At 41.7% G+C, this 26176-nt stretch overlaps 1 protein-coding gene across 2 annotated transcripts; it reads left to right on the top strand.

Annotated features, from left to right (window-relative positions):
* The first annotated feature begins 3950 nt into the window (after positions 1–3950).
* LOC139415245 (SEL1L adaptor subunit of SYVN1 ubiquitin ligase) lies at positions 3951–25815 on the top strand. 2 transcript variants are annotated; one of them, XM_071163197.1, is made up of 21 exons: positions 3951–4480; positions 4735–4778; positions 5084–5294; positions 5921–6088; positions 6844–6949; positions 8444–8606; positions 9716–9769; positions 10295–10354; positions 10470–10551; positions 11517–11671; positions 12537–12593; positions 12885–12953; positions 13108–13185; positions 13702–13764; positions 16213–16300; positions 17979–18127; positions 20626–20791; positions 21383–21460; positions 22470–22642; positions 22726–22854; positions 23109–25815. In XM_071163197.1, the coding sequence occupies exons 1-21, from the start codon at positions 4426–4428 to the stop codon at positions 23346–23348; spliced, it is 2388 nt and encodes a 795-aa protein (XP_071019298.1). In that variant the 5' UTR covers positions 3951–4425; the 3' UTR covers positions 23349–25815. The 2 variants fall into 2 exon arrangements, with proteins under 2 accessions (XP_071019298.1, XP_071019299.1); XM_071163198.1 differs by having other exon boundaries at positions 3971–4480; positions 21386–21460.
* The last annotated feature ends 361 nt before the right edge of the window (positions 25816–26176 follow it).

Below are 26176 nucleotides of genomic sequence, written 5' to 3'. Positions count from 1 at the left end.
CAAAACAGAAATCTCATAATTAAAATTCATCAAACATAGAAGTATTTTACACCATTTTAAAGATAAACTCTTTGTTAATCCCACCACAGTGTCCGATTTCAAAAAGGCTTTACGACGAAAGCACACCAAACGATTATGTTAGGTCTGCACCTAGTCACAGAAAAAAACTGCCATTCTTCCAGCCAAAGTGAGGAGTCACAAAAAGCAGAAATAGAGATCAAATTAATCACTAACCTTTGATGATCTTCATCAGATGACACTCATAGGACTTCATGTTACACAATACATGTACAGTGGGGAGAACAAGTATTTGATACACTGCCGATTTTGCAGGTTTTCCTACTTACAAAGCATGTAGAGGTCTGTAATTTGTATCATAGTTACACTTCAACTGTGAGAGACGGAATCTAAAACAAAAATCCAGAAAATCACATTGTATGATTTTTAAGTAATTAATTTAGCATTTTATTGCATGACATAAGTATTTGATACATCAGAAAAGCAGAACTTAATATTTGGTACAGAAACCTTTGTTTTCAATTACAGAGATCATACGTTTCCTGTAGTTCTTGACCAGGTTTGCACACACTGCAGCAGGGATTTTGGCCCACTCCTCCATACAGACCTTCTCCAGATCCTTCAGGTTTCGGGGCTGTCATTGGGCAATACGGACTTTCAGCTCCCTCCAAAGATTTTCTATTGGGTTCAGGTCTGGAGACTGGCTAGGCCACTCCAGGACCTTGAGATGCTTCTTACGGAGACACTCCTTAGTTGCCTTGGCTGTGTGTTTCGGGTCGTTGTCATGCTGGAAGACCCAGCCACGACCCATCTGCAATGCTCTTACTGAGGGAAGGAGGTTGTTGGCCAAGATCTCGCGATACATGGCCCCATCCATCCTCCCCTCAATACGGTGCAGTCTGTCCCCTTTGCAGAAAAGCATCCCCAAAGAATGATGTTTCCACATCCATGCTTCACGGTTGGGATGGTGTTCTTGGGGTTGTACTCATCCTTCTTCTTCCTCCAAACACGCAAGTTTAGACCAAAAAGCTCTATTTTTGTCTCATCAGACCACATGACCTTCTCCCATTCCTCCTCTGGATCATCCAGATGGTCATTGGCAAACTTCAGACGGGCCTGGACATGAGCTGGCTTGAGCAGAGGGACCTTGCGTGCGCTACAGGATTATAATCCATGACGCCATAGTGTGCTACTAATGGTTTTCTTTGAGACTGTGGTCCCAGCTCTCTTCAGGTCATTGACCAGGTCCTGCCGTGTAGTTCTGGGCTGATCCCTCACCTTCCTCATGATCATTGATGCCCCACGAGGTGAGATCTTGCATGGAGCCCCAGACCGAGGGTGATTGACCGTCATCTTGAACTTCTTCCATTTTCTAATAATTGCGCCAACAGTTGTTGCCTTCTCACCAAGCTGCTTGTCTATTGTCCTGTAGCCCATCCCAGCCTTGTGCAGGTCTACAATTCTATCCCTTACACAGCGCTCTGGTCTTGGCCATTGTGGGGAAGTTGGAGTCTGTTTGATTGAGTGTGTGGACAGGTGTCTTTAATACAGGTAACGAGTTCAAACAGGTGCAGTTAATACAGGTAATGAGTGGAGAACAGGAGGGCTTCTTAAAGAAAAACTAACAGGTCTGTGAGAGCCGGAATTCTTACTGGTTGGTAGGAGATCAAATACTTATGTCATGCATTAAAAATGTATTAATTACTTAAAATTCATATAATGGGATTTTCGTTTTAGATTTTGTCTCTCACAGTTGTAGTGTACCTATGATAAAAATTAGACCTCTACATGCTTTGTAAGTAGGAAAACCACTGCAAAATCGGCAGTGTATCAAATACTTGTTCTCCCCACTGTATGTTATGTTCGATAAAGTTCATATTTATATACAAATATCTGAGTTTACATTGGCGCGTTTTGTTTAGTAGTTCCAAAACATCCGGTGATTTTGCAGAGAGCCACATCAATTTACAGAAATACTCATAATAAAAATGTATAAAAGATACAACTATTATACATGGAATTATAGATACACTTCTCCTTAATGCAAACACTGTGTCAGATTTCAAAAAAGCTTTTCCGAAAAAGCACACCATGCAATAATCTGAGTACAGCGCTCAGACAACAAATCAAGCCATACAGATATCCGCCATGTTGTGGAGTCAACAGAAGTCAGAAATAACATTATAAATATTCACTTACTTTTGATGATCTTCATCAGAATGCACTCCCAGGAATCCCAGTTCCACAATAAATGTTTGATTTGTTCAGTAAAGTCCATCATTTATGTCCAAATACCTCATTTTTGTTCACGCGTTTAGCCCAGTAATCCAAATGCTCAATACGCGATCGCTTAGTTCAGACGAAAAGTAAAAAAATTTATATTAAAGTTCGTAGAAACATGTCAAACGATGTATAGAATCAATCTTTAGGACGTTTTTATCATAAATCTTCAATAATGTACCAACCGGAGAATTCCTTTGTCTTCAGAAATGCAATGGTACTCAAAATGCAATGGTACTCAAGCTAACTCTCACGTGGTCAGCTCATGCCTCTCTGGCAGACCTCTGACTCAATCCCCTATCATTCCCCCCTCCTTCACAGTAGAAGCATCAAACAAGGTTCTAAAGGCTGTTGACATGTAGTGGAAGCCTTAGGAAGTGCAATTTATCAAAAAAAGTCCAATCGTCTTCGACAGAGGGGATCAAGCTGATTCTATAACATTTTACAGAGGCCAGTTCATGAAGGAAGGCTTGCTCATTAATGTTTTTTTAGCAAGCGTCTATGACAAATCAGGACAGGTCATTTCACTGAACAGCCATTACGAACACAGGCTGTGAAATAGTGATCACTAAGGTCATTACAGAAAACACCAGACCGATTCCTATCAGGATTATTTGTGAGGATAACATCAAGAAGAGTAACATTTCTGGGTGTTTGGAGCCATACCTTGTGGGATTGGTAATAATCTGAGAAAGATTTAGGGAGTCCCATTGCTTTAGGACTTGGTCAGGTAGTTTAAGCATGTCCCAGTTTAGGTCACCTAGCAGGACAAATTCAGACTTAGTGTAAGGGGCCAGGAGAGAGCTTAGGGCAGGTAGGGTACAGGCCGGTGCTTATGGAGGACGATAGCACCTTGCAACAGGCAACAAAGTGCTATTTGAAAGTTGAATACTTAAAAATCAAACCAGCAAATCAAATTGTTTGGGGACAAACTTGGTGGAGACAACCGAGCACTGAAGGTGTTGCTTGGTAAAGATTGCCACTCCCCTACCTTTGGAAGATCTGTCTTGCTGAAAAAGTTTATAACCGGAAAGGTTAACATCAGTATTCAAAATACTCTTTCTTAACCACATCTCAGTAATGACCAACACATCTGGATTGGAGCTATGAACCCACACGTTCAATTGATCCATTTTAGGTAATAATATTCTAGTGTTAACAAATGTGTACATGCACATTTCCAGATATCATCAACAGTAATACCACTAAGGCACGACATAGGACAGTGCATCAAATGGCAACAAGATCCTGTTGTACAGCAATGGCCCTAAGCATGATGGGATGTTAATTGCTTAATTAACCCAGGAACCACACCTGTGTGGATGAAAGCACCTGCTTTAAATATACTTTGTATCCCTCATTTACTTAAGTGTTTCCTTAATTTTGGCAGATAACAGTAGCTTACTATACCCATTATGCTAAAATTTGCTAGTAGTTCTTCAGTATTTGCTCTTTGGGGGCTCCCAAGTGCATTGTATCGCTTGCCACACAAATTTGCATGAGAGAAGATCCCGATATGTGTCAGAAGGCGTTTCGACTGTCGTGGACGAATCTGCCTACTGTACAAGCAAGAAACGTGTGTGTGCACACCCGATTGGATGACATGTCCTCTATCATCAACGATTGGTCAATGTCAGTCATCGTGGTCTAGGATTGGTCTATCGGAGGGATTAGGAAGTGGTGTTCAAGGGTCAGGGGTTGCTAGCTGTTGTCTTAAACTGCGAACGATATTAGCTAAGTACAGCTGATCGTTGCTATTTATTAACAAGCTTCAAAGACCAGGAACACGTACATATAACTAGCTGAAGAAATATTTATTTCAAAGCATAGTGAAGCCTACCGGCGTTAACGTTATAGCTTTTGTTTAGCTAGCATGTTAACTTTAGCTGTTAGAAAGCATTATATATATATTTTTTAAGCTGCACCTTCCTTTTAATTATTATTTATTTTGTGGGCTTTGTCCTCATTTCGTGGGCTTTGTCCTAATGAATGTTAGTTAGCAGCGTATGCACGAGAAGAATAATCCTGTAATTTAATGTTTAACATTAGCCACGGAGCTAATTTGGTTAATTAGCTGGCTAGCAATCTTTAGCTTGTTGTCGAAAGGGTCATTTAAATACTACGAGGATGATTTTGCCTATGGTGATTCTCCTAATAGTTTTCTCACACGGAACAACAGCTGGTAAGTAAAAATAAAAAAAGTCAGCCAGGTAGATGTCAACATTAACTATTTGACAGATTGTGTAACGCTAGTGCTGGCTAGCATTGCATTAGCTAGCAAGCTTGTCATTTTCTGAGGCACTAACGTCAGTTATCATTACTGTCAGCAGGAAAGTATTTATTCTACGTAGTCTTGTTCTTTAGATGATTATTGTTTGTCAGCTGATGCACAATACCTAATCAATTACTTTTTTCTTTGATGTTGTCTTTCTGCAGATGAAGAGCCAGAGGGGAATAATGATCATGCTCCTGAATTGAAGGTAGCTAGCAGTAACTTAAAAGAACCGGCTGTGCCCTTTTCTATTGCATTTAGACGTGGAAGTAGGCCTACCTAGGTTTTTCAAATTTTATATAAGAAGCTGTTTGGTATCATGCAAGCAAAAGTATAGGTTAGCTTTATAAATGGCAAAAGCAGATTTGCTTTGCGAAGAACCAACCATAAGAAAACATGTGTATAGCCTTGGTCTCACTCAAATCCACTAACCTTCAAGCTAATGACAATATAATAAGTTATTACATCATGTAACCCCTCAATCCTCTCATATTGCTTGTTTTCCCCTTCTAGTCTTACCATGAGCCCAACTCTGAGGAGGATGAGGTCCCAGTAGGTGCCAGGATTGTAGCAGGAATGGTGACTGCCCCCAGGGAGGCCGAGGGGGAGAGAAGACTCGATGGTGGGGTCCAGGAAGGTGGGGTCCAGGAAGGTGGGCTGGAGGGGGAAGAGAAGGAGGACTTGCCCACTCAACCTCCTCCCGTCGAGGAAAGGCCTAAAGAGGGTAAGGATCCGTAAGATAGCCTTTATTGGCCAGGTGTCACTAGTGGCCATTGCAGTTGGATTTCTATGACTTGTCTGTCTTGACTAATAAAGTAATTGTGGAATGTTACATGGAGATGTTTCATATCTATGTAGTAATTAATTCTATTTGTCTGCAATCCACTGACAGTTTCACTCCATAGATTTCAGCTACCCCACATGTATACCTCTAGAACTGGGAACATGTTTGTAGTGACAACATCTTGGCTGAGAACATTGAGGAAGCATTTTGAGAAACTGGGACAAACTAAGCTTTGCTGACACCTGGCCTTGAGCATGGCAACAATGCGGTGTCTTTTTGAACTTGCACTCAGTGAAACGGTTGGCCCTCATGGGAAATTAAAACACGCTTGCACCTGTGACATCTCTGAAAGTACTCTGGTGAAGGGTATATGCACCATTTGGCCACTGTACTGTAGGGTTTCTTTCATAATTTAACCAGACTGGTTCAATCTTTAGCTTAACTTAAAACAGATTTGAGCTTCAGTTTGTTGATGTTTGCCACATGTTAATCACCATCCATCTGCTTCCTGTCAGTGTTTTTGCTTAAACATACCACCCTGCCCCTGTGATTTTTGGTTGATGCAGTTCCTGTGGTGAATGGCGGCACAGCCAATGGTAAGCCCTGTCTCTTCCCCTTCCTCTTCCTGGGGAAGGAGTATGTGGACTGTACCACCGATGGCCGGGGGGACGACCGCCTGTGGTGCGCCACCACCTACGACTACGACAGGGACAAGAGATGGGGCTTCTGTGAGAGTAAGTATCCCTTAAAGCATACATGTGTAAAAATAAATTGTTATTCCTGTTTCTCTGCCTTAGAGGGAATCAGACATGGACACACTACTTACGTGGCTGAAACAAATTGTTCTTGGCGGATGAATAAAGTTGCTTTGTGTTTAGGGTTGCAAAAATACCTGCAATTTACCAAAGTTACTAGAATCTTTGTAAATTTGGTGGTTTTATAGTTGAATACCTTTTTAAAATGATGCATTTGTGTGTTCATTTTTTATATCTGTCCATATTGTCTTGAGTGTCTAGTGGAAATACCTTATTCTTAAAGAGTAAATAGCCTAATTATTTTCTATTCACTTTTCAATGAAGCAACTCTTCCAGCTATTGTAATTTTTCATAACTGCCACCAGTTTGGCGCCGAAACATTTACGAAGACATTTGTACATAGTAAAATAAGTGTGTAATTATAAGGGATATTTCATAATGAAACCTTCATATTCAACACCAATGGTATATTTAGGATGTTTTACAGCTTTGCCATTCTATTTTTTAAGAATCATTTTATTATATATTTTACATGTGATAAGGCCACATAGAGGGCCGGAAATTAGATACTTGTGATAATTTGAAGTACCAAAAAAGGCCACTAGATGCCATTTTATGAAATTCCTCCAAAAACCTTGAAAGTTACACAAAATTCTGGTAGTTTACTGGTAAACTTAGGAAGTTACCAGAAATATACCCTCTCTTTGCAACTCTAGTTGTGTTGTATATTGTAGCGGAAGAGCAGGTGGAGCAGAGGCATCTAGCGGAGGAGACCGAAAAGGAGTACCAGACAGCCCTCCGCATGATCAACGGAACCAACCGGAAGAGCCAGAAGAAAGAGTGAGCTCTCCCTCTTCTCCTCTTCATTGTCTCGTCTACAATGTTCACCTTTTATGTTCATGAGTGTGTTTGCTGACAGCAAGAACACTAGAAATCCCACATAGTCTTATCGTTCTTCCTCTTGCTTAAGAGATTCCCTAAAAACACCCCACTTCAATACAGCTATGACTTTCTTTTTTTTGCAGGTTAGTGTCATTAGGTCCTAATCTATGGATTTCACGTGACTGCGAATACAGATATGCATCTGTTGGTCACAGATACCTTTTAAAATAAAGGGTAAGGGCTGTGGATCAGAACCATCTGGTGTGACCACCATTTGTCTCATGCAACGCGACACATCTCCTTCGCAAAGAGTTGATCAGGCTGTTGGTTGTGGCCTGTGGGAATGTTGTCCCGCTCTTCAGTGGCTATGCGAAGTTGCTGGATATTGGCGGGAACTGAAACACGCTGTCGTACACGTCGATCCAGAGCATCCCAAACATGCTCAATTGGTGACATGTCTGGTGAGTATGCAGGCCATGGAAGAACTGGGACATTTTCAGCTTCCAGGAATTGTGTACCGATCCAAGCGACGATGGGGCCATAGATTATCATGCTGAAACAAGAGGTGATGGCGGCAGGTGAACGGCACGACAATGGGCCTCAGGATCTCGTCCCGGTATCTCTTTGCATTCAAATTCCCATAAATAAAATGCAATTGTGTTCGTTGTCCATAGCTTATGCCTGCCCATACCATAACCCCACTGCCACCATGGGACACTGTTTACAACGTTGACATCAGCAAACCGCGCGCCCTCACGACACCATACACGCAGTCTGCCCAGCACAGTTGAAATAGCGTGGTTACACATGGTCTGCGGTTGTGAGGCCGATTGGACATACTGCCAAATACTCCAAAATGACGATGGAGGCAGCTTATGGTAGAGAAACGAACATTAAATTCTCTGAAAACGGCTCTGTTGGACATCTCTGCAGTCAGCATGCCAATTGCATGCTCCCCCAGCTTGAGATATCTGTGGCCATTGTGTGGTGACAACTGCACATTTGTGTGTCCTTTTATTGTCCCTAGCACAAGGTGCACCTGTGTAATGTTCATGCTGTTTAATCAGCTTCTTGATATCCCACACATGTCAGGTGGATGGATTTATCTTGAAAAAGGAGAAATGCTCACTAACAGGGATGTAAGCAAATTGGTGCCTTTGTGCATGTGAAACATTTCTGGGATCTCTTATTTCAGCTCATGAAACATGGGACCAACATTTTACATGTTTAGTTTATATCTTTGTTCAATATATTTAGGATTGCCATAAACGTGTTGAATATTTACTGACTCTAGACATTTCAGCTTTTCATTTTTAATGTCTAAAAACATAATTCCACTAACATTATGGGGTGTTGTGTCTATCTGTCCAGTGACACAAAATGCCAATTTAATATATTTTAATTTCAGACTAATACAACCTTCCTCCTATTCGTCATCTTATTCCTCACCAGGTTGTATGAGAAGCTATTGAAGGTTGCCGGCAAGGGCCACCACAAGGCCATGGAGAAGGTGGCCTACGCCATGCTGTTTGGGGACTACTTGGCCCAGAACATCCCTAAGGCCAAGGAGCTGTTTGAGAAACTGGCCCTGGAGGGCTCCCCCAAAGCTCAGATGGTAATGGAACATTCCTATTTAAACTTAATGGATCCAGGGTAGTCTCATTGACCACTTTACATGTGCATCGTATTCTGGGCAAGTAGCCTACTTTCTTAAGTGATTTGTTTGACAAAGATGAAAACATCATCACAATAAGAGGATATTGGTCTGCATTTAAATGTGGTCATTGAGACGATGGAGTTTCAGGTTGTCTCCAGGAATTGTCTAAGATGTCAACATGCCCCTTTTAAGGGATAGTGCGAGACTGGGGCAATTCTTTTCTACTTATCCACAGTCAGATGAACACTTGAATATACCATTTTTAGTCTCATGCAGTTTGGAGGTAAGTTGAAGGTCATTTCTGTGGCGATTGCTAACTAGCATTGGCACAATGACTGGAAGTCTACGGGATAAGATAGCGTTGACGCAATCAGCTAGCTGATCCCATTGACTTCCAGTCATTGTGTAACGCTAGATCATGCGGCCCTCGTGTGGGGGATCTGATTTGTTGTTTACATCCCCACCACCACGTGATTTGGTCGATTGTAGCTCACCACTGCCTACAATTGGTCTGCATGGCTAGCTAATACAGAGTAGATTCTCCATATGATGTTGAGAAATAGTGCATTATGGGTAGTTTAGAAGGTGTCCGGAAATAAATATACACATTTAAAAAAAATCAAATAAAAAAATTATAGGTAACCAGATCGTGACTAAGTTACTGAGTCTTTGACCACACTGTTACTTTGGTGAGTAAAATCTCATGCTTCCTACCATTTTAATGAATTGCCCAAATCTTGCACTATCCCTACAACTGTAGTCCTATTGGGCCATTTACACATTCTCTGTAGCTGCTTAAGGCTACCGGCATGTAAATTTAGTTAAAATTACTGATTTGACCTTGGTTTTTCAATGGGAGTCATTCGTTGATGAACAACAGGATTGATTGCCCATTAAATAATGCACAATGACAGTCCTTTTACGTATGCAACTCGCTTAAAAGAAGTCGACAGACTTGAATTTAACTTTTGACGGACAAAAACTGACATTTGATGAATGCATATATGATTTCATGCGTCTCTGTGGGGTTGTAGGTAACCTAACGCTCCACCCTGTACTTCCTATAGGCACTTGGCTTCTTGTACGCTGCTGGGTTAGGCGTGAACTCCAGTCAAGCAAAGGTACCAACACCCAGCCTCTCCACTTTCTCTCCCCAAAACTCTCCTTTTTACACGTAGCCTATATACTGATCAAAAGCTTACTTTGTTCAGAGGTAGCTTTTGTAGTAGAGCAGGGCGACATGGACACTCATCCATATTATGATAAATTGACTGAATTATAACAAGTACAACTATGAGTTTATAACATTACAGTGCACCACATTTTTTTTTATATAACTCTTAACTATAACTTAAATATAACCCTTAACTATTACTACTATTTTAAATCTTGTAGCTATCAATTGTCCCATTTAACAATTACTGATATTAGCAAACTTACTTAATTTCAAACTTCATATTACTCTAGTAGGGCCCTATAGGTTATTTATCGTAATGAACGATATCAGCAGAAAGTCCACAATAATCAACACCGACCAAACTGACAACTTATCTTTGGTTTATCGTCCCAGCGCTATTTCCTAGATAATGTCAAAGTTGGCTGCTAAGCCTGGAATGTAAAAGCATAACCCTCCAACTCTGTTTCAGGCGTTGGTTTACTATACCTTTGGGGCTTTGGGCGGAAACCTGGTGGCTCATATGATTCTGGTGAGCTACTTCTGCTCTTTGTATCTTTGAGTAGAGAAGCCTTATAATGTCTCTTGTTCGTCCTTCTGGATATAATGATTGACCTTTCCGTCCTATGCTACCGTTCTCTCTTTAGGGATACCGATACTGGGGTGGTGTGGGCGTACCCCAGAGCTGCGAATCAGCACTGACGCATTACAGACTGGTGGCCAATCACGGTAGGAGGCCACCCCCTCTCAACCAATAAACGTCTTTCACTGTCTCAGATGAGTTGGTCTCAGTAGCTAGGTTTCTATACAATAGGTGACAGATTTTCATGTGAATATTCTAAATTCGGCAAAAAAACAAATTGTTTTCATCATATTGACTTGTTGTGGATAAAACTAAGTGCATCCTTTTTTTTTCTTTTTTTTTTACTGTTGCGGTTAAATTCCCATCGCATTTTCAACTCTACTGATGGTTCTGCCACCAAAAATGTTGCGTAATTTAGCAAATGTGCTCACTATGGTCTTGGTACGTGTGCTCTAGCCAACAGCTCATGGATACAGTGTAGATGATGAGATTATGAAAAAAAAGAGCAAGATTATTTTTATCAAATTTCAGGCAAGCATTGATCATCATGTCACCAGAATAATAACCTATTTATTGTCTGGGAGCATCAAGCTCATCACGGTGCATTTTCACCACCCTGTGACTTTCTCGTAATTTTATTTCCTCTGTTTGCCTATTAAACTACATGCTTTCCAGAGTCGTAGTGGGAGAACCACGCAGCATATCATCGCATGACTCCAAGTTTACTTAGCATAATACATTGTACAGAAACAAAAAAAGATCCCGTCTTGTCTAAAGCGTTTTGTCGACATTTGGAGTGTTTACTGACAAATTTGCGGTTTCCATCAGGCCTGTCGTGAAATGTTTTATCCGACATGTACTTGACTCGCATAAAAAGTTTGGATGGAAACCTGGTTAGTGTTTTGAATTGAGGAGACCTGCATTTGAAAAGCCCTACATTGTAGGTGCTGCAAACTGATGAAAGGAAAGGAAAGGCTGCATTCAAAAAGTAACTTTTTGATTCACAGAGCAAGTTTATGGCAGCAAGATTTGAGTCCTGAGGCTTTCCTTAGGCGTTATGCAAAGAGCAGTGAGTTTTTTTTTCTTCATTATTTCTCTCCTGAACCTCCAGTGGCCAGTGACGTGTCCCTGACTGGGGGCAGTGCGGTGCAGAGGGTGCGTCTGCTGGACGAGGTGGAGAACCCGGGCTCTACCAGCGGCATGCTGGAGGAAGACCTGATCCAATACTACCAGTTCCTGGCTGAGAAGGGAGATGTCCAGGCCCAGGTTAGGGTTCAGATGGGGCACACTGCTCTTATGAGTTTTTTTCTTTTTTTGCATAGGAAATTCTTTAGGATTCTTTGCGATGGAAAAGGCATTCTGTGTCAACTTGAATGACTAAAACTAAGTATAAAGTATGTAGAAAAAGTTAATGGACCTATATATATTTTTTTCTTATAATGTGATATTTAAGAACTAACTATATAAAATAAAAGCCAGGACAGGGGTGTCGAATTCAATCGCAGCACGGGCCATATTGGGGAAAAAAACAACATGCATATAAATGCCACCAAAACTGGACTTAAAAGAAAAAAAATGGTTCTTCATAATGTCCACTTATAAACATACAATATGAACGTGTACTGGCTGGCTCGTAGGTGGGTGGGTCTGGGAGGAGGGGTATGTGTCAATGCACTTCCATTTGGTGCGCAGCATGTTGGCAGTGCTTGCTGGAACTTGTAGTACAGTGTGTTGGTGGCTGTATGTAAGTGGGCCAAAATGAATTGACAACCCAAATCCAGCCTGCGCAATGATATATAAATGTCACTAGCCAGATGGCCCGTGGGCCTTGTGTCTGACATGTGAGCTAGACAGTCAGGGAGAATGAAAAATTCCGTAAATGATGAGTTCAGGAGTATATTTGGCAGCGAGGCATTATGCCGTTCCTCGTGGGAGTTGATGGAAATATTCTAATTATCTCATTTTAAAGTTTCTCTGGTGATTGCATGAATATAGCATGATAATGAGTTAGCGGATAATGATTGAAAAGCTGGGCCCTGGTCAAAAGTGGTACACCATGTAGGGTTTAGGGGGCCATTTGGTTCTCCGACATGGTGTTTTGTGCTATGACCCCATGCTTTGCTCCCAACAGGTGGGACTGGGCCAGCTGCATCTGCACGGTGGTCGGGGGGTGGAGCAGAACCACCAGGTAACCTTTCCCTGACCCATTTTCAACCTTGTTGAAACACTACAGGTGTAGGATCTTAATTTGATCACCCTGTGCAGGAAATTAAAAACTTGTAGTGTATTTGAAGTTTAAAAAGGCTTCTGAAGTTTGTCATATCCACTTAGAAATTTCAGACTTGATTTTCCCTAACAAAAAATGTATCGACCCTAAAAAAGCGTTATAATTATTTTCCTACATCTGTAGCTCTGTCTTGCTGACTCCTGTATTTCGTGTGAAGTTCATGTGTGGAGATGTTTTTTTTTTTGTCGACAGCGGGCCTACGATTACTTCAACCAGGCCGCGAATGCTGGGAACACGCACGCAATGGCCTTCCTTGGGAAGGTAAGATTATTACATGATCTTATAGGCCTGTAGCACTGTGGAGAAATAAGCAAGTAACTCTACCTTACTCTGTGACTGTGCTACCGTTCAGTGGTTTCTCTTACTCTGTTTTCATTTGTTCTCTTCACTCTCTTTTTCTCTCACTATCTTTCAGATGTACTCGGAGGGCAGTGAGTACTTGTCTCAGAACAATGAGACGGCCCTGCAGTACTTCAAGAAGGCCTCTGACCTGGTGAGTAACCAAACCTTGACTAGAATTGACATTCTATTTCTGTGGTCCAACCATGGATTGTTAGGCATCCATCATAATATATATATATATATATATATATATATATATATATAGAGATAGATATATAGAGAAAGATATATATATATATATATATATATATAGATATAGATATTTCTCTATATATATGTATGTATGTATGTATGTATATATGTATATATGTTTGGTTTGACATTAGTAAAAAAAGAACCATTCACTCCTATGGATATCTTGCACATAGCCCACAGTGCCTGTACTGAATGTAACAATCCTCTACTTATCGTGGTCAAACTGTAGGACAGAAACATTCCTATACTGTGCATAGATTTTCAATGCACATGCTATTTCAGGATCAATCTGTTATATTAATAGTACATTTTAACAGGTTTATATATATATGTATTTTTCAAGAGTGCACTATTATTTTCAATACTTGGTTCTGTCTCTTTGATGTCGCTACTCGCTGTTCTTGTCCCCTAGGGTAACCCTGTTGGGCAGAGTGGGCTGGGCATGGCGTACCTGTACGGGAGAGGTGTGCCAGTGGTGAGTGACCGCTCTCCCTCTGCAATTCTGCACATTTTGCTATGGGGTGGAGACAAATGTTTGCAGTTTTTAATATGATATCTGCGTGAGAGTGACTAACAAAATCAATCGGGGCCCCCGGTTGGTATTTCGACTATGATTACTTCAAGTTTATATAGCTGGCCGCTAGACTAACTTATCCAATCTAAAAAAATATTAGCTGTCAGTAGCTATGTTTCCATGAACCTGTCTAATATATATACACACACACACACACACACATATATATTTGTTTGTTTGTTTTTGTAGGCACTTAGAACATTGGCATAGAGAATATAGGCGACAATTGCCTGCTAGGGTGCGTTTCCATTTGAACTATGTTGTGTTGATTAAAAACAACTGGACGTAATAACGTCATACCCAAAAACAAATAAAAATGGAATAGTTGAAGTGTTTGCCATTACCCGTTTAGTCAAATTGCGTATTAATAAATTGGCGACTGCCTGTGTGCCCTCCCACCGATCTTTCATGTCTCAGGTAACCTGCGAAAGCCAGCATGGATAGAATACTATAATTGACCAATATTTGCCATATTCTAATAATTATCATGTGGCAGAGATCTGTAATAATCTGTAATCTGAGATCTGTAATAATTGGATGGTGAAACTTTCATTCAGCCAACCAGAAAAGCAAGGCAAAGCAATTCAGGCATTCTTGAAAGTCAGAACAATCCTTGTCCTGCAAAGAAACATTATTTTTATAGTTACATTTTATTTTGCAAGCAGTAGGCATTTAGAATGAAATGTGGAGTGTAGCTTACAGTTAAATGATATCACGTGTCCTGCATACCTTCAAAGGTATTCAGTTAAATGATATCACGTGCCCTGCGTACCTTAAAGTATTCAGCAAATATTTATTTGGTAAACAGTTTCCATTTGTCGCAAGTTTAACAAAAGAAAAGTACAACCCTGTCGAATGAATAAAAATGCTGTTGATCTTTACAAACTTTCTCCTATGTCTGCTGTTACCATGATGCAATTATTATTTTTGCGACATTGACCCAGGTTTCTTTTGACAAAAGCAATGGAAACATGCCTACTGACTGACATAGAGAACTGCTGATGCACAACCAAATTTGCACCTTTTTTATTTATTTTACTATTCTAACTCTCAACAGTAAGTTGAGACCCCCACTTTAATTTGACATTTTTTGGGGGGGTGGAATTGATCGATCCGACAGTTGCCTGTCCCTGCTTTGCACTGTGGTTACATTCCTAAATTGAGCTTTTGTAGACATTGGCATAGGCAATAGAATCCAGCAGCTGTGTGCTTTAGGTTTACAGTGCATTTGGAAAGTATTCAGACCCTTTGCTATGAGACTTGAAATTTTAGCTCAGGTGCATCCTGTTTCCATTGATCATCCTTGAGATGTTTCTACAACTTGATTGGAGTCAACCTGTGGTAAATTAAATTGATTGGACATGATTTGGAAAGGAACACACCTGTCTATATAAGGTCCCACAGTTGACAGTGAATGTCAGAGCAAAAACCAAGTCATGAGGTCAAAGGAATTTTTGTAGAGCGCCGAGACGGGATTTCTGCAGCATTGACGGTCCACAAGAACACACTTGCCAGGCACCTAAAGGACTCTGACCATGAGAAAAAAGATTCTCTGGTCTGATGAAACCAAAATTGAACTAATTTGGCTAAATGCCAAGCGTTACATCTGGAAGAAACCTGGCACCGCTCATCACCTGTCTAATACCATCCCTATGGTGAAGCGTGGTGGTGGCAGCATCATGCTGTGGGAATGTTTTTCAGGGACTGGGAGACTAGTCAGGATGAGGAAAAGATGAGCAAAGTACAGCGAGCTCATGATGAAAACCTGCTCCAGGACCTCAGACTGAGGTGAGGGTTCACCTTCCAACAGGACAACGACCGTAGGCACACAGCCAAGACAGCGCGGGGGTGGCTTCGGGACAAGTCTCTGAATGTCCTTGAGTGGCCCAGCCAGAGCCTGTACTTGAAACCGATCGAACATCTCTGGAGAGAACTGAAAATAGCTGTGCAGCGACGCTCCACATCCAACCTGACAGAGCTTGAGCGGATCTGCAGGGAAGAATGGGAGAAATCCCCAAATGCAGGTGTGCCAAGAACACTTGAGGCTGTAATTGGTGCCAAAGGTGCTTCAACAAAGTCCTGAGTAAATGGTCTGAATACTTATGTAAATGTGATATTTCCTTTTTTTTTTTATATATATACATTTGCTAAAATTTCTGAGCCTGTTTTTGCTATGTCATTATGGGGTATTTTGTGTATAGATTGAGGGGGGAGGGGGGGGCAATTTTAATACATTTTCGAATAAGGCTGTAACGTAACAAAATGTGGGAAAAGTGAAGGGGTCAGAACGCACTTTATGTCGGTATTTCCTGCGTGATTTACACAATCTTGTGTGTGTCCATCCTCCAGAATTACGAGTTGGCACTGAAGTACTTCCAGAAAGCAGCAGAGCAGGGCTGGGTGGATGGACAGCTTCAGCTGGGCACCATGTACTACAGTGAGTGTGTGTTTGTGTGTATAGACCACCCCTTTATTTCTGTTGTTGTATAAAGCAGCCTTACCCCTTTTGGTTTCCTGGAAGTGCAATGTTAGTTGCCCACCAACGTTCTGCTCCCAACTCTGCACTCTTTGCAGCAGGGGTGTTATCAGCGGGGTGTCAACGGCTACTCATGAAATATGATTGGCCACCCTTAGTGCCACCCCATTCTCATTGGGTCAGAGTGCTGTCAATCTGGTTTAGAAATAAATCCCTCACTGGAAAACAATGTCTTGTTTTTCTCTTCACAAAACTACCACTAACAGGTCCTGATCATCAAAGTGAAAACATTTGAACAAATACGCCTGTCTAACGCAACAATGCTGTAAAGTTAGTAAGAAGGGATATACACCTTTTCAAATATATTTATTTAACCTTTATTTAACCAGGAAGATTTAAAATCTATTTTTCAAGAGCGTCCTGGCCAAGATAGGCAGCACCAAATCATTACAAAAATTACAGACAAACAACATGAAAAACTACAAGTAATCTAGTAAAAACCATAGAGTTCACAAGACTATAACAAAATCAATAACAGCCCATTTAAAAACATTGACAGGTCAGGGAATCAGTCTCAACATCATTCATCAGTGATTTAAAAATACCAATCGGGACAAGTTCTTCCAGTTTAAAAGTATTTTGTGAGGCGTTCCAAGACGATGGCGCAGAGTACATAAAAGCCCTTTTACCAAATTCAGTTCGGACATTTGGAACAGTTAGCAGGATAAAGTCCAGCGAACGAAGAGAGTACCCACCACATTTCTGAACAATACAAATGCACAAATAAAAAGGTAATAACCCAAAATGGCTTTGTAAATAAAAGTATACCAGTGCCTGAGCCTACGAGTGACTAGAGAAGGCCAGCCAACCCTGGTATACAAAGTGCAGTGGTGCGTAAGGGCTTTGCAGTTTAAAATAAATCTCAAAGTGCCATGGTAAAGGGTGTCAATTGATCTCAAACACTGAGTGGAAGCATTCATATATAAAATATCCCCATAGTCTAGTACAGGCATAAATGATTTTCTACGGATATAAAGCGCTCCGCACATCATCGTTAACAGCTGATTACAGAAATGATTGCTGATGATATGCAGTCATTGTCAATTGTCTGCTTGAGTTGCGAGGTCATTTTCTAAAAGAAATCATGCGTTCTCCATTATGAGCCGCGACTCGCACTACGGAAACGGATGCCTTTCTCGTCAATACCACTGTTCACCGTTTGCTCCTGTTTCAGCAGGGTGTTATTCCCTTTTCTAATGAGAGTTGAGACATACAGTAACAACATTAAACAGCCAAGTCTTTCCTTTTTTTTAACCAGTACATACCCCCATTTGACATGGTTTCTTTTGCCCTGTATTTGATCTGTGAGCTTAAATTTGGTGGGCAGCCTTTTGTTAAACATGAAACAAAGTAGGCACCTAGACTATTAAATAAAATGCATCGTAGTTTAAGCCAATTTTCAATGCTATTTGTGATACAAATAGCTGATTTCTCATGGCCACCCATGACTGGTTTTGGTTCCCCCTTGGCCACCCCATAAACAAAATCCTAGAAATGCTATTTGTCTTCTCTTCCACACCATTTTTCTTTGTTGGGTATCTCACTCACTTTTGTCTCCATTCCTCCTCTTCCTCCCCAGATGGCATCGGGGTGAAGCGTGACTACAAGCAGGCCTTCAAGTTCTTCAATCTGGCCTCACAGGCTGGGCACATTCTGGCATTCTACAACCTGGCCCAGATGCACGCCACAGGCACCGGCGTGCTGCGTTCCTGCCACACCGCCGTGGAGGTGAGCTAGCTAGCCATTAGCTAGCTGCTGTACTAACAGTGCATTCAGAAAGTATTCAGACCCATTGACTTTTTACATTACTGCCTTATTCTAAAATTGATTCAATAGATTTTTTCCCCCTAATCAAGCTACACACAATACCCCATAATGACAAAGCAAACATTTGTTTGTTTTTTTTATACATTTTGGCAAATTTGATTTACAGGAATATTTCATTTACATAAGTATTCAGACCCATTACTCAGTACTTTGTTGAAGCACCTTTGGAACCAATTAGACTTGAGTCTTCTTGGGTATGACACTACAAGCTTGTCACCACTATTTGGGGAGTTTTTCCCATTCTTCTCTGCAGATCCTCTCAAGCTCTGTCAGGATGGATGGGGAGTGTTGCTGCACAGCTATTTTCAGGTCTCTCCAGAGATGTTAGATCGGTTTCAAGTATGGGCTCTGGCTGGGACACTCAAGGACATTCAGAGACTTGTCCCGAAGCCACTCCCGCGTTGTCTTGGCCATGTGCCTACGGTCGTTGTCCTGTTGGAAGGTGATTCTTTGCTCCAGTCTGAGGTCCTGAGCAGTTTTTCCATCAAGGATCTCTCTCCGTTCATCGTTTCCTTGATCCTGACTAGTCTCCCAGTCCCTGCCGCTGAAAAACATCCCCACGCTGCCACCACCATGCTTTACCGTAGGGATGGTGCCAGATTTCCTCCAGACGTGATGCTTGGCATTCAATCTTGTTTCTTACGGTCTGAGAGTCTTTAGGTGACTTTTGGCAAACTCCAAGGGAGCTGTCATGTGGCTTTTACTGAGGAGTGGCTTCCGTCACCATAAAGGTCTGATTGGTGGAGTGCTGCAGAGATGGTTGTTTTTCTGGAAGGTTCTCCCATCTCCACAGAGAAACTCTCGAGTTCTGTAAGAGTGGCCATCGGGTTTTTTGTCACCTCCCTGACCAAGGCCATTCTCCCCCAATTGCTCAGTTTGGCCAGGCGGCCAGCTGTAGGAAGAGTCTTGGTGGTTCCAAACTTCTTCCATTTAAGAGTGAAGGAGGCCACTGTGTTCTTGTGGACCTTCAATGACGTTTTTTTGGTACCCTGTGCGTCAACACAATCCTGTCTCGGAGCTCTATGGACAATTCCTTCGTCCTCATGGCTTGGTTTTTACTCTGACATGCACTGTCAACTGTGGGACCTTATTTAGACAAGTGAGTGCCTTTCCAAATCATGTCCAATCAATAGAATTTACCACAGGTGGACTCCAATCAAATTTTATTAACATCTCAAGGATGATCAATGGAAACAGGATGCACCTGAGCTCAATTTCGAGTGTCATAGGAAAGGGTCTGAATAATTATGTAAATAAGGTATTTGTTTTATTTTTAATACATTTGTACACATTGAGGAAAACAATATTTGATACATTTTAGAATAAGGCTGTAACCACAATGTGGCAAAAGTCGAGGGGTCTGAATACTTTCCGAATGCACTGTAATTGGCTAGCTACAGCATTAGCCATTAACTAGCCATTTAGATAGCGCTCTATAATTGGAAAGCTGTAGAATTAGCTAGCTAGTTCAGAGGCTCAGTGCTTAAGTCAATTAGCCAATAAGTATCAAGCAACCCTGCTACACTAGCCACCTTGGAGCTAGCCGTTAGCTAGCCTTTCACAGTTAATTAGCTTTTCGTTAGCTGTGCATTAATCGTCATTATAAACTGGGTGTTTCGAGCCCTAAATGCTGATAGCCATGGTATATCAGACCATATACCATGGGTATGACAACATTTGTTTTTACTGCTCTAAATACATTGGTAACCAGTTTATAATACTCCTTTAAACTCCTTTCTAGGGAGTTTTTCCTAGCCACTGTGCTTCTACACCTGCATTGCTTGCTGTTTGGGGTTTTAGGCTGGGTTTCTGTACAGCACTTTGAGATATCAGCTGATGTACGAAGGGCTATATAAATAAATTTGATTTGATAATAGCAAATAGGCATCCCAGGGTTTGTGGTATATTGCCACAGCTAAGGGCTGTATCCAGGCACTCCGCATTGCATTGTCCCTAAGAACAGCCCTTAGCCGTGGTATATTGGCCATATACCACACCCCCTCGGTCCTTATTGCTTAAATAAGCCATCTGTTAACCTTTATCCATTAGATCAATGCATTAATCCGTCCTCTAGCTAGGCATGAACCAATTAGCCTGTTTAGCTATTTATTGTCCTCCATTAGCCGTCATCCATTAGTTAATTATTTAGCCATTTGCTACTCCGTGTCAGTCATTGTCTATCCAAAACCTACTTACCCATTCTTTAGCCATTAAATCCACAACCAGGTTTGGGTTCATTTTTATCCTCCCAATGGTAAAAGTTCAAATCAGGCGTTGTGTAATCAGATCCTAGATCTGTGATTATGGGCAATTTCCACCTCAAATTGCCTGTTGTTCTTGTCTCTCTGTGTTTCTAACTGCATCTGTCTTTGTGTCTTCATATGTATGTCTGCGGGCAGCTCTTCAAGAATGTGTGTGAGCGTGGGCGCTGGTCGGACAGGCTGATGGCAGCCTACGGCAACTTCAAGGACGGCGACATGGACGGGGCGCTGGTGCAGTACCTGCTGCTGGCCGAGCAGGGCTACGAAGTGGCGCAGAGCAACGTGGCCTTCATCCTGGACCAGAGTAAGAACAAATACACAATATTTGTCATAAGAATCCCCTAGATAGCTGACAGGGGAACAGTTTGAGTTCCGTTCTGTTTAGCAGCAACCATCTTAGAACCTCAGCCCAGTTCTGTTTCTCTCCCTGAACTGTGCACTTGTTCACTCCCCCGCAAGGCTTCAAAAGCATTTGGATTGCGGTAAGCATGGGCATAAGGGAGCCATGATCCTTCCTTTTTAAATGAATGAGGAGAGGGGAACAACTACACGCTCCGGGAGGAAATTTGTTTCTATGTACATTGGTCACCAGAGAGCACTGTGACCCTGTAACATGTGAACCAAGCATATGGCCTAGGGACTGTCTGTGGCCCGCCATCTGTTGTAATGTGTTCAGAACTCTAATCACTGGAAGGCAATGAATCCCCTGTGGTTGTTTAGATATGAAGAAATTGCGACACCATGCCAAAACAATCCATTTCTTTGTGCAGCCCTTCTGATATCTATTTACAGACATGACCTTTGTGAATGCGTTTAATAAGCACTTACCATGATGTTAAACCAGTTGGTGCCATTTTGTATTTGAACCGTGTGTGTGTGCGTGTTTCGTTTTAAGTAGAGGAGGCGCAGATCTTCAACGAGAACGAGACATACCCTCGAGCCCTCCTCCATTGGACCAGAGCAGCAGCACAGGGTTGGTTGAGCCTCCTTCATTAATCACCCTTCCATATTTTTGCTGTACTGAGCTGGTCTTTGTGCCCTTCAGTAATTGTAGGGGAGGACAGTTGGATGAAGCTGGGGGAGACTGTATCTTCAACTGTGTTGCCCAGGGCCAAGCTTTTCAAAACATTTCATCCAAATCAAAATTATCCTGAGTTGTGTTAAATTCTCATTCCCCTTCAGATGTGGTCCCTCATTTTTAGATGCAATTTTAAGACCAAATGGAAGGATCCCATTATATGCTAAAACAAAGATCATGGTATCTGAGCCCATGATATTTGGTTTGAAAAACTGGGCCCGGCTTATATAGTGGCTAGGATAAAGCTTGGGGACTACCACTTCTACGGTTATGGTGCTAACCAGTGGTGGGAAAAGTACCCAATTGTCTTACTTGAGTAAAAGTATTGATACCTTTTTTTAATAGAAAGTTACTCAAGTGACAGTCACCCAGTAAAATACTACTTGATAAGTCTAAGTATTTGGTTCTAAATATACTTAAGTATCAAAAGTAAATGTAATTGCTAAATATACTTCAGTATCAAAAGTAAAATTATAAATAACTTCAAATTCCTTATATTAAGTAAAGGGTTTAACATAGGCAGTGCCCTTCTTTTAAAAAAATGTAAGGATAGCCATGTGCACACTCAGACATGATTCACAAAATATAAATTTGTGTTTAGTGAGTCTGCCAGAACATAAGCAGTAGGGATGACCAAGTGTTCTCTTGATAAGTGTGTGAATTTCAGTTTTCCTGTTCTGCTAAGCATTCAAAATGTAACGAGTACTTTGGGTTGTCAGGGGAAATTTATGGAGTACAAAGTACAGTATTTTCTTTAGGAATGTAGTAAAGTAAAAGTTGTCAAAATATAAATAGTACAGATACCCCAAAAAACTACTTAAGTAAAACTACTTTAAAGTACTACTTAAGTACTTTACACCACTGGTACTAACGTGTGTACTGTATGTTCAACTTTGTTACCCAGGTTATACAGTGGCTAGGATAAAGCTGGGGGACTACCACTTCTATGGTTATGGTACTGACGTGGACTACGAGACCGCTGTTATCCACTATAGGCTGGCCTCGGAGCAGCAGCACAGCGCTCAGGCCATGTTCAACTTGGGCTACATGCACGAGAAAGGCCTGGGCATCAAACAGGTGGGCACTCGCACATAAACAAACTCATTCATACACACATGCAACCCTATAAGTCTAACCCCTTACTTTCCCACCTCCTGTAGGATATCCACCTGGCCAAGCGTTTCTACGACATGGCTGCTGAGGCTAGTCCTGAAGCTCAGGTGCCCGTCTTCCTGGCTCTGTGTAAACTGGGCCTGGTCTACACCCTGCAATACCTGCACGACCTCAACGTGAGTGTACAGTACAGAGCACTTCCTGGACCCGGTGCCTCTGGGAGTTTCATTTCCCTGGTTGTTTCCATTTCAACTCATGGGGGCCAGGCTCAATGTTTGAGGCTAACTTGATTTATTACATTTGTACAGGATTCATGGGATTGTACTATGTTTGTTCAATGTAGTCAATGCTCTCTCTTTCTGCTCCCTCCGACTGACCCTATCTCTTTCTCCCCTCCCACCCTGTATCATCTCTCTCTCCCCTCCACCAGATGAGTGAGGTGGTCAGTCAGGTGGACCTGGACCAGCTCCTGGGCCCTGAGTGGGACCTCTACCTAATGACGGTAATCGCCCTGCTGCTAGGCACCGTCATCGCCTACCGCCAGAGACAACACCAGGCAATGCCCCCTCCTCCCCCTCCTCCCCCAGCCAGGCCTGCTCAGGAACAGGCCCAGCCGGAGGCCCAACCTGAGGCCCAGGCCCAGCCTGAGGCCGAAGAGGCGCAGCAGTGAGCGATAGAGATGGAGTGGGAAGAGGGAAAGGGAAGGTGATATCCTGACCCATACCCTCTTCTCTGGTGGGGTGGGCAAAGGCAGACTAACATGCTCCAATCTTGGGCACCACCTTTTCCCTCCTGACTCCGGCATGTTGACCACAGACTGTAGGCTACTGAACAGGCCAGACTCGCCCTACTTAACTCTCTGTCTCTGTCAATGCTCTCAGACCTTCCAAGTTGAAGAATGAAGAAAGGAATCGGTGAGAGGGAGAGTGGAGTAGGTTGATGGACAAGGCCATGGAACAGAGGCTGTAGAAAAGACAATATAGACTCAACCTCTTAGAGTGTGACTCAGGGTACCGGCAGCAGAATCACTTCTCAGAACTAGCCACGTGGGGCGATCGAGGCATCATCTTAATTATCGTCCGATCTGGGAATGAAACTGTCTTGTTTTGTGCGCTCTAGTAGCGATTGGGCTTCGGAAACAAAGGCCAGATTTTTTTTCCTGCTTTTCCTTTTCAGATTTGATGTACGAGTTTAAGGTTACAACTCTACTTATCGGAAAATAAGATTCCAGATGTCTACATAAACCTTGCAATACCAACATATTCGTCAGGTGGCAGCAATCAGATCTGGGCACGTGAAGTCATCTTCATCCCCTTGTCTTTAGCGAAATATTTTTCACAAATAAGTTTTGTTAAGAACACATTTTGTAAGCATGTTCTGCTCATAAACAATGATTCTTTATCAAGCTAGTTTTTTCCAGCATGGATTTGTCAGCACATTTGCTTGATTAGCAAGCGTTAAAGCTTTTTTTGAGCAAATATTTCTTTAGCGAACATGAGTTGTTTCAATGCAGACGTTTTCTTCAGCAACTTATTTTGTTAGCGAATATCCTTAGTTAGCACAAATGTTGAACTAATGAAGTAAACATAAACGTGCTCATTTATTTGACATCCAGTTCAAAATCTTTCAGTACGTAGCTGAACTTTGGTCAACTTACTCGTTTGAGTGGACCAAGTAATGAAAGATATTGTTGTCAGTCATTTCAGCTCTGCTATGGTATGGTCAAGGATCAGTATGAAGGATAGAGAATCCTTTGCTACCCCTTCACTAGCTACCCCATTTCCTTCCTCATTGCAGTGCATGATTCTGTGTCTCAGATAAAGTTTGATTCTTGATATATTATCCATATAGCCTAATACAGATAATATCCTTGAGATAATATTGTAGAATGCTGATCCCCACCATAGATGCTCCCTTACACAAAAAACCTGAGTGAATGCATTGACGCTTGTTCCATCTACTAGTAATTGATAGTTTGTGGAACCATGTTTCATTTTTAATCCTTTTTAAACTGTTTGGTTTGGTAAGTTGAACTGCAACAGGAAGAGATTTCATGCACAGCCTTTTTGTCAAGACTCATTAGGAGAAAGCACTGACTATTTGACTTTGTTATACATGGTTCCACTCAGGGTCATAATCGGGGTGTGACTATTGGCCCGACCCCCTCCCCTATGGAGCAGGTCTTTGCTTCTACAGCTTCTGGTTCCCTCAGCTCAGGCTTTAATTTGTAAAGATCACAGCAATCGCCTCCCTTATGTAGTGGCATCACATAAGCTGATTTCCACACTTTAGGAAGATTTCCTGATAAGTGTTAAATTTAAAGATGTGGGTTATTGAGCCCACAATGAGGGACGCTGTACACTTGAGCAGACCTGGATCCAAATGGTCGGCCCCTGTATGTTTCTTCATGTATTATGTCAACAGCACATCAAGGACTTCATTGTCTGTCAGTTGCCGAAAGGAAAAACTCCGATTGGCATTTTTCAAAATGATTCTGTAAAATTCCCCCATTTAACATCTAGTACATTGTCACAGTGAGGGAGTATCCCTGTGGCATGCTTTCAACATCTTTTTTAGAGGCCAAGTGAATTGAGGCTGTTCTGAGGGCAAAAGGGAGAGTGCAACTCAATATTAAGGTGTTCTTAATGTTTTGTACACTCAGTGTATGTTATGGTTATAGTGACTTGACTTTTCTGTCATAATAATGACAACAGGTTATAAACACATTGGGCAATTGATAACTGACTATGCAGCTGTTACAGAAACCAATTTAGGAAAATGTGTTTGCTTTTGGTATTCCTTCACCATCTACTTAAGTGTAATGACCATGACCAGATTTGGTGGGATACATTTTTTTTTTTTCCCCCCCAACAAGGATTTTTAGATTCCTGATTGATTTCCAATCCACCCAACCCTATTAAGGACAATGGTAAAGTCAGCTGTTGGACATGATAATTATTTTATGTCATGCTATGGGGGCCCCGACCGTTAAGTTAGAATGGTACACGAGGTGCAAGTTCAAAATGTGGTTGTGCATCAGCAGTTTATTTTGTCAGTCACTCAATTACCCATGTCAGCTAACAATTTTTAGTTTGGTAAATTATTCTAGCCAGTTATTAAAACTTGTACTAATCATAGCACGTGTTCGGTTGATATTTGGCCATCACAACAACTCCTCCACCACTATCTCTCCCAAGCAAGGCTCCTATTAAAATAATGATGCTCTATGAGATGAGGAATCAGTATCCTTGTTTGGAAAACAATTCAATGAGGCACTTATTTCTGCTGTGAAGGGAGTAAATCCATTTGTATTGGATCTTTTTTTAATGTATTTTTTACATCCGAGCATTGCTCGGTTGCGTGAAAGAGGGCAAAGAATGGGCCTCGGAGTGTTTTGCGGCCTCCAAATAAATAAATAATAAACTAAATCAGATCTACCATAAATCCCACCCATACTCAACTGGCCGCCCGTGGTCTGGACCCAGAACGGGGTCAATA

This window comes from Oncorhynchus clarkii, chromosome 8 (assembly GCF_045791955.1).
Source record: "Oncorhynchus clarkii lewisi isolate Uvic-CL-2024 chromosome 8, UVic_Ocla_1.0, whole genome shotgun sequence".
Taxonomy (NCBI): domain Eukaryota; kingdom Metazoa; phylum Chordata; class Actinopteri; order Salmoniformes; family Salmonidae; genus Oncorhynchus; species Oncorhynchus clarkii.
This window is presented reverse-complemented; position numbering and strand designations above follow the sequence as displayed.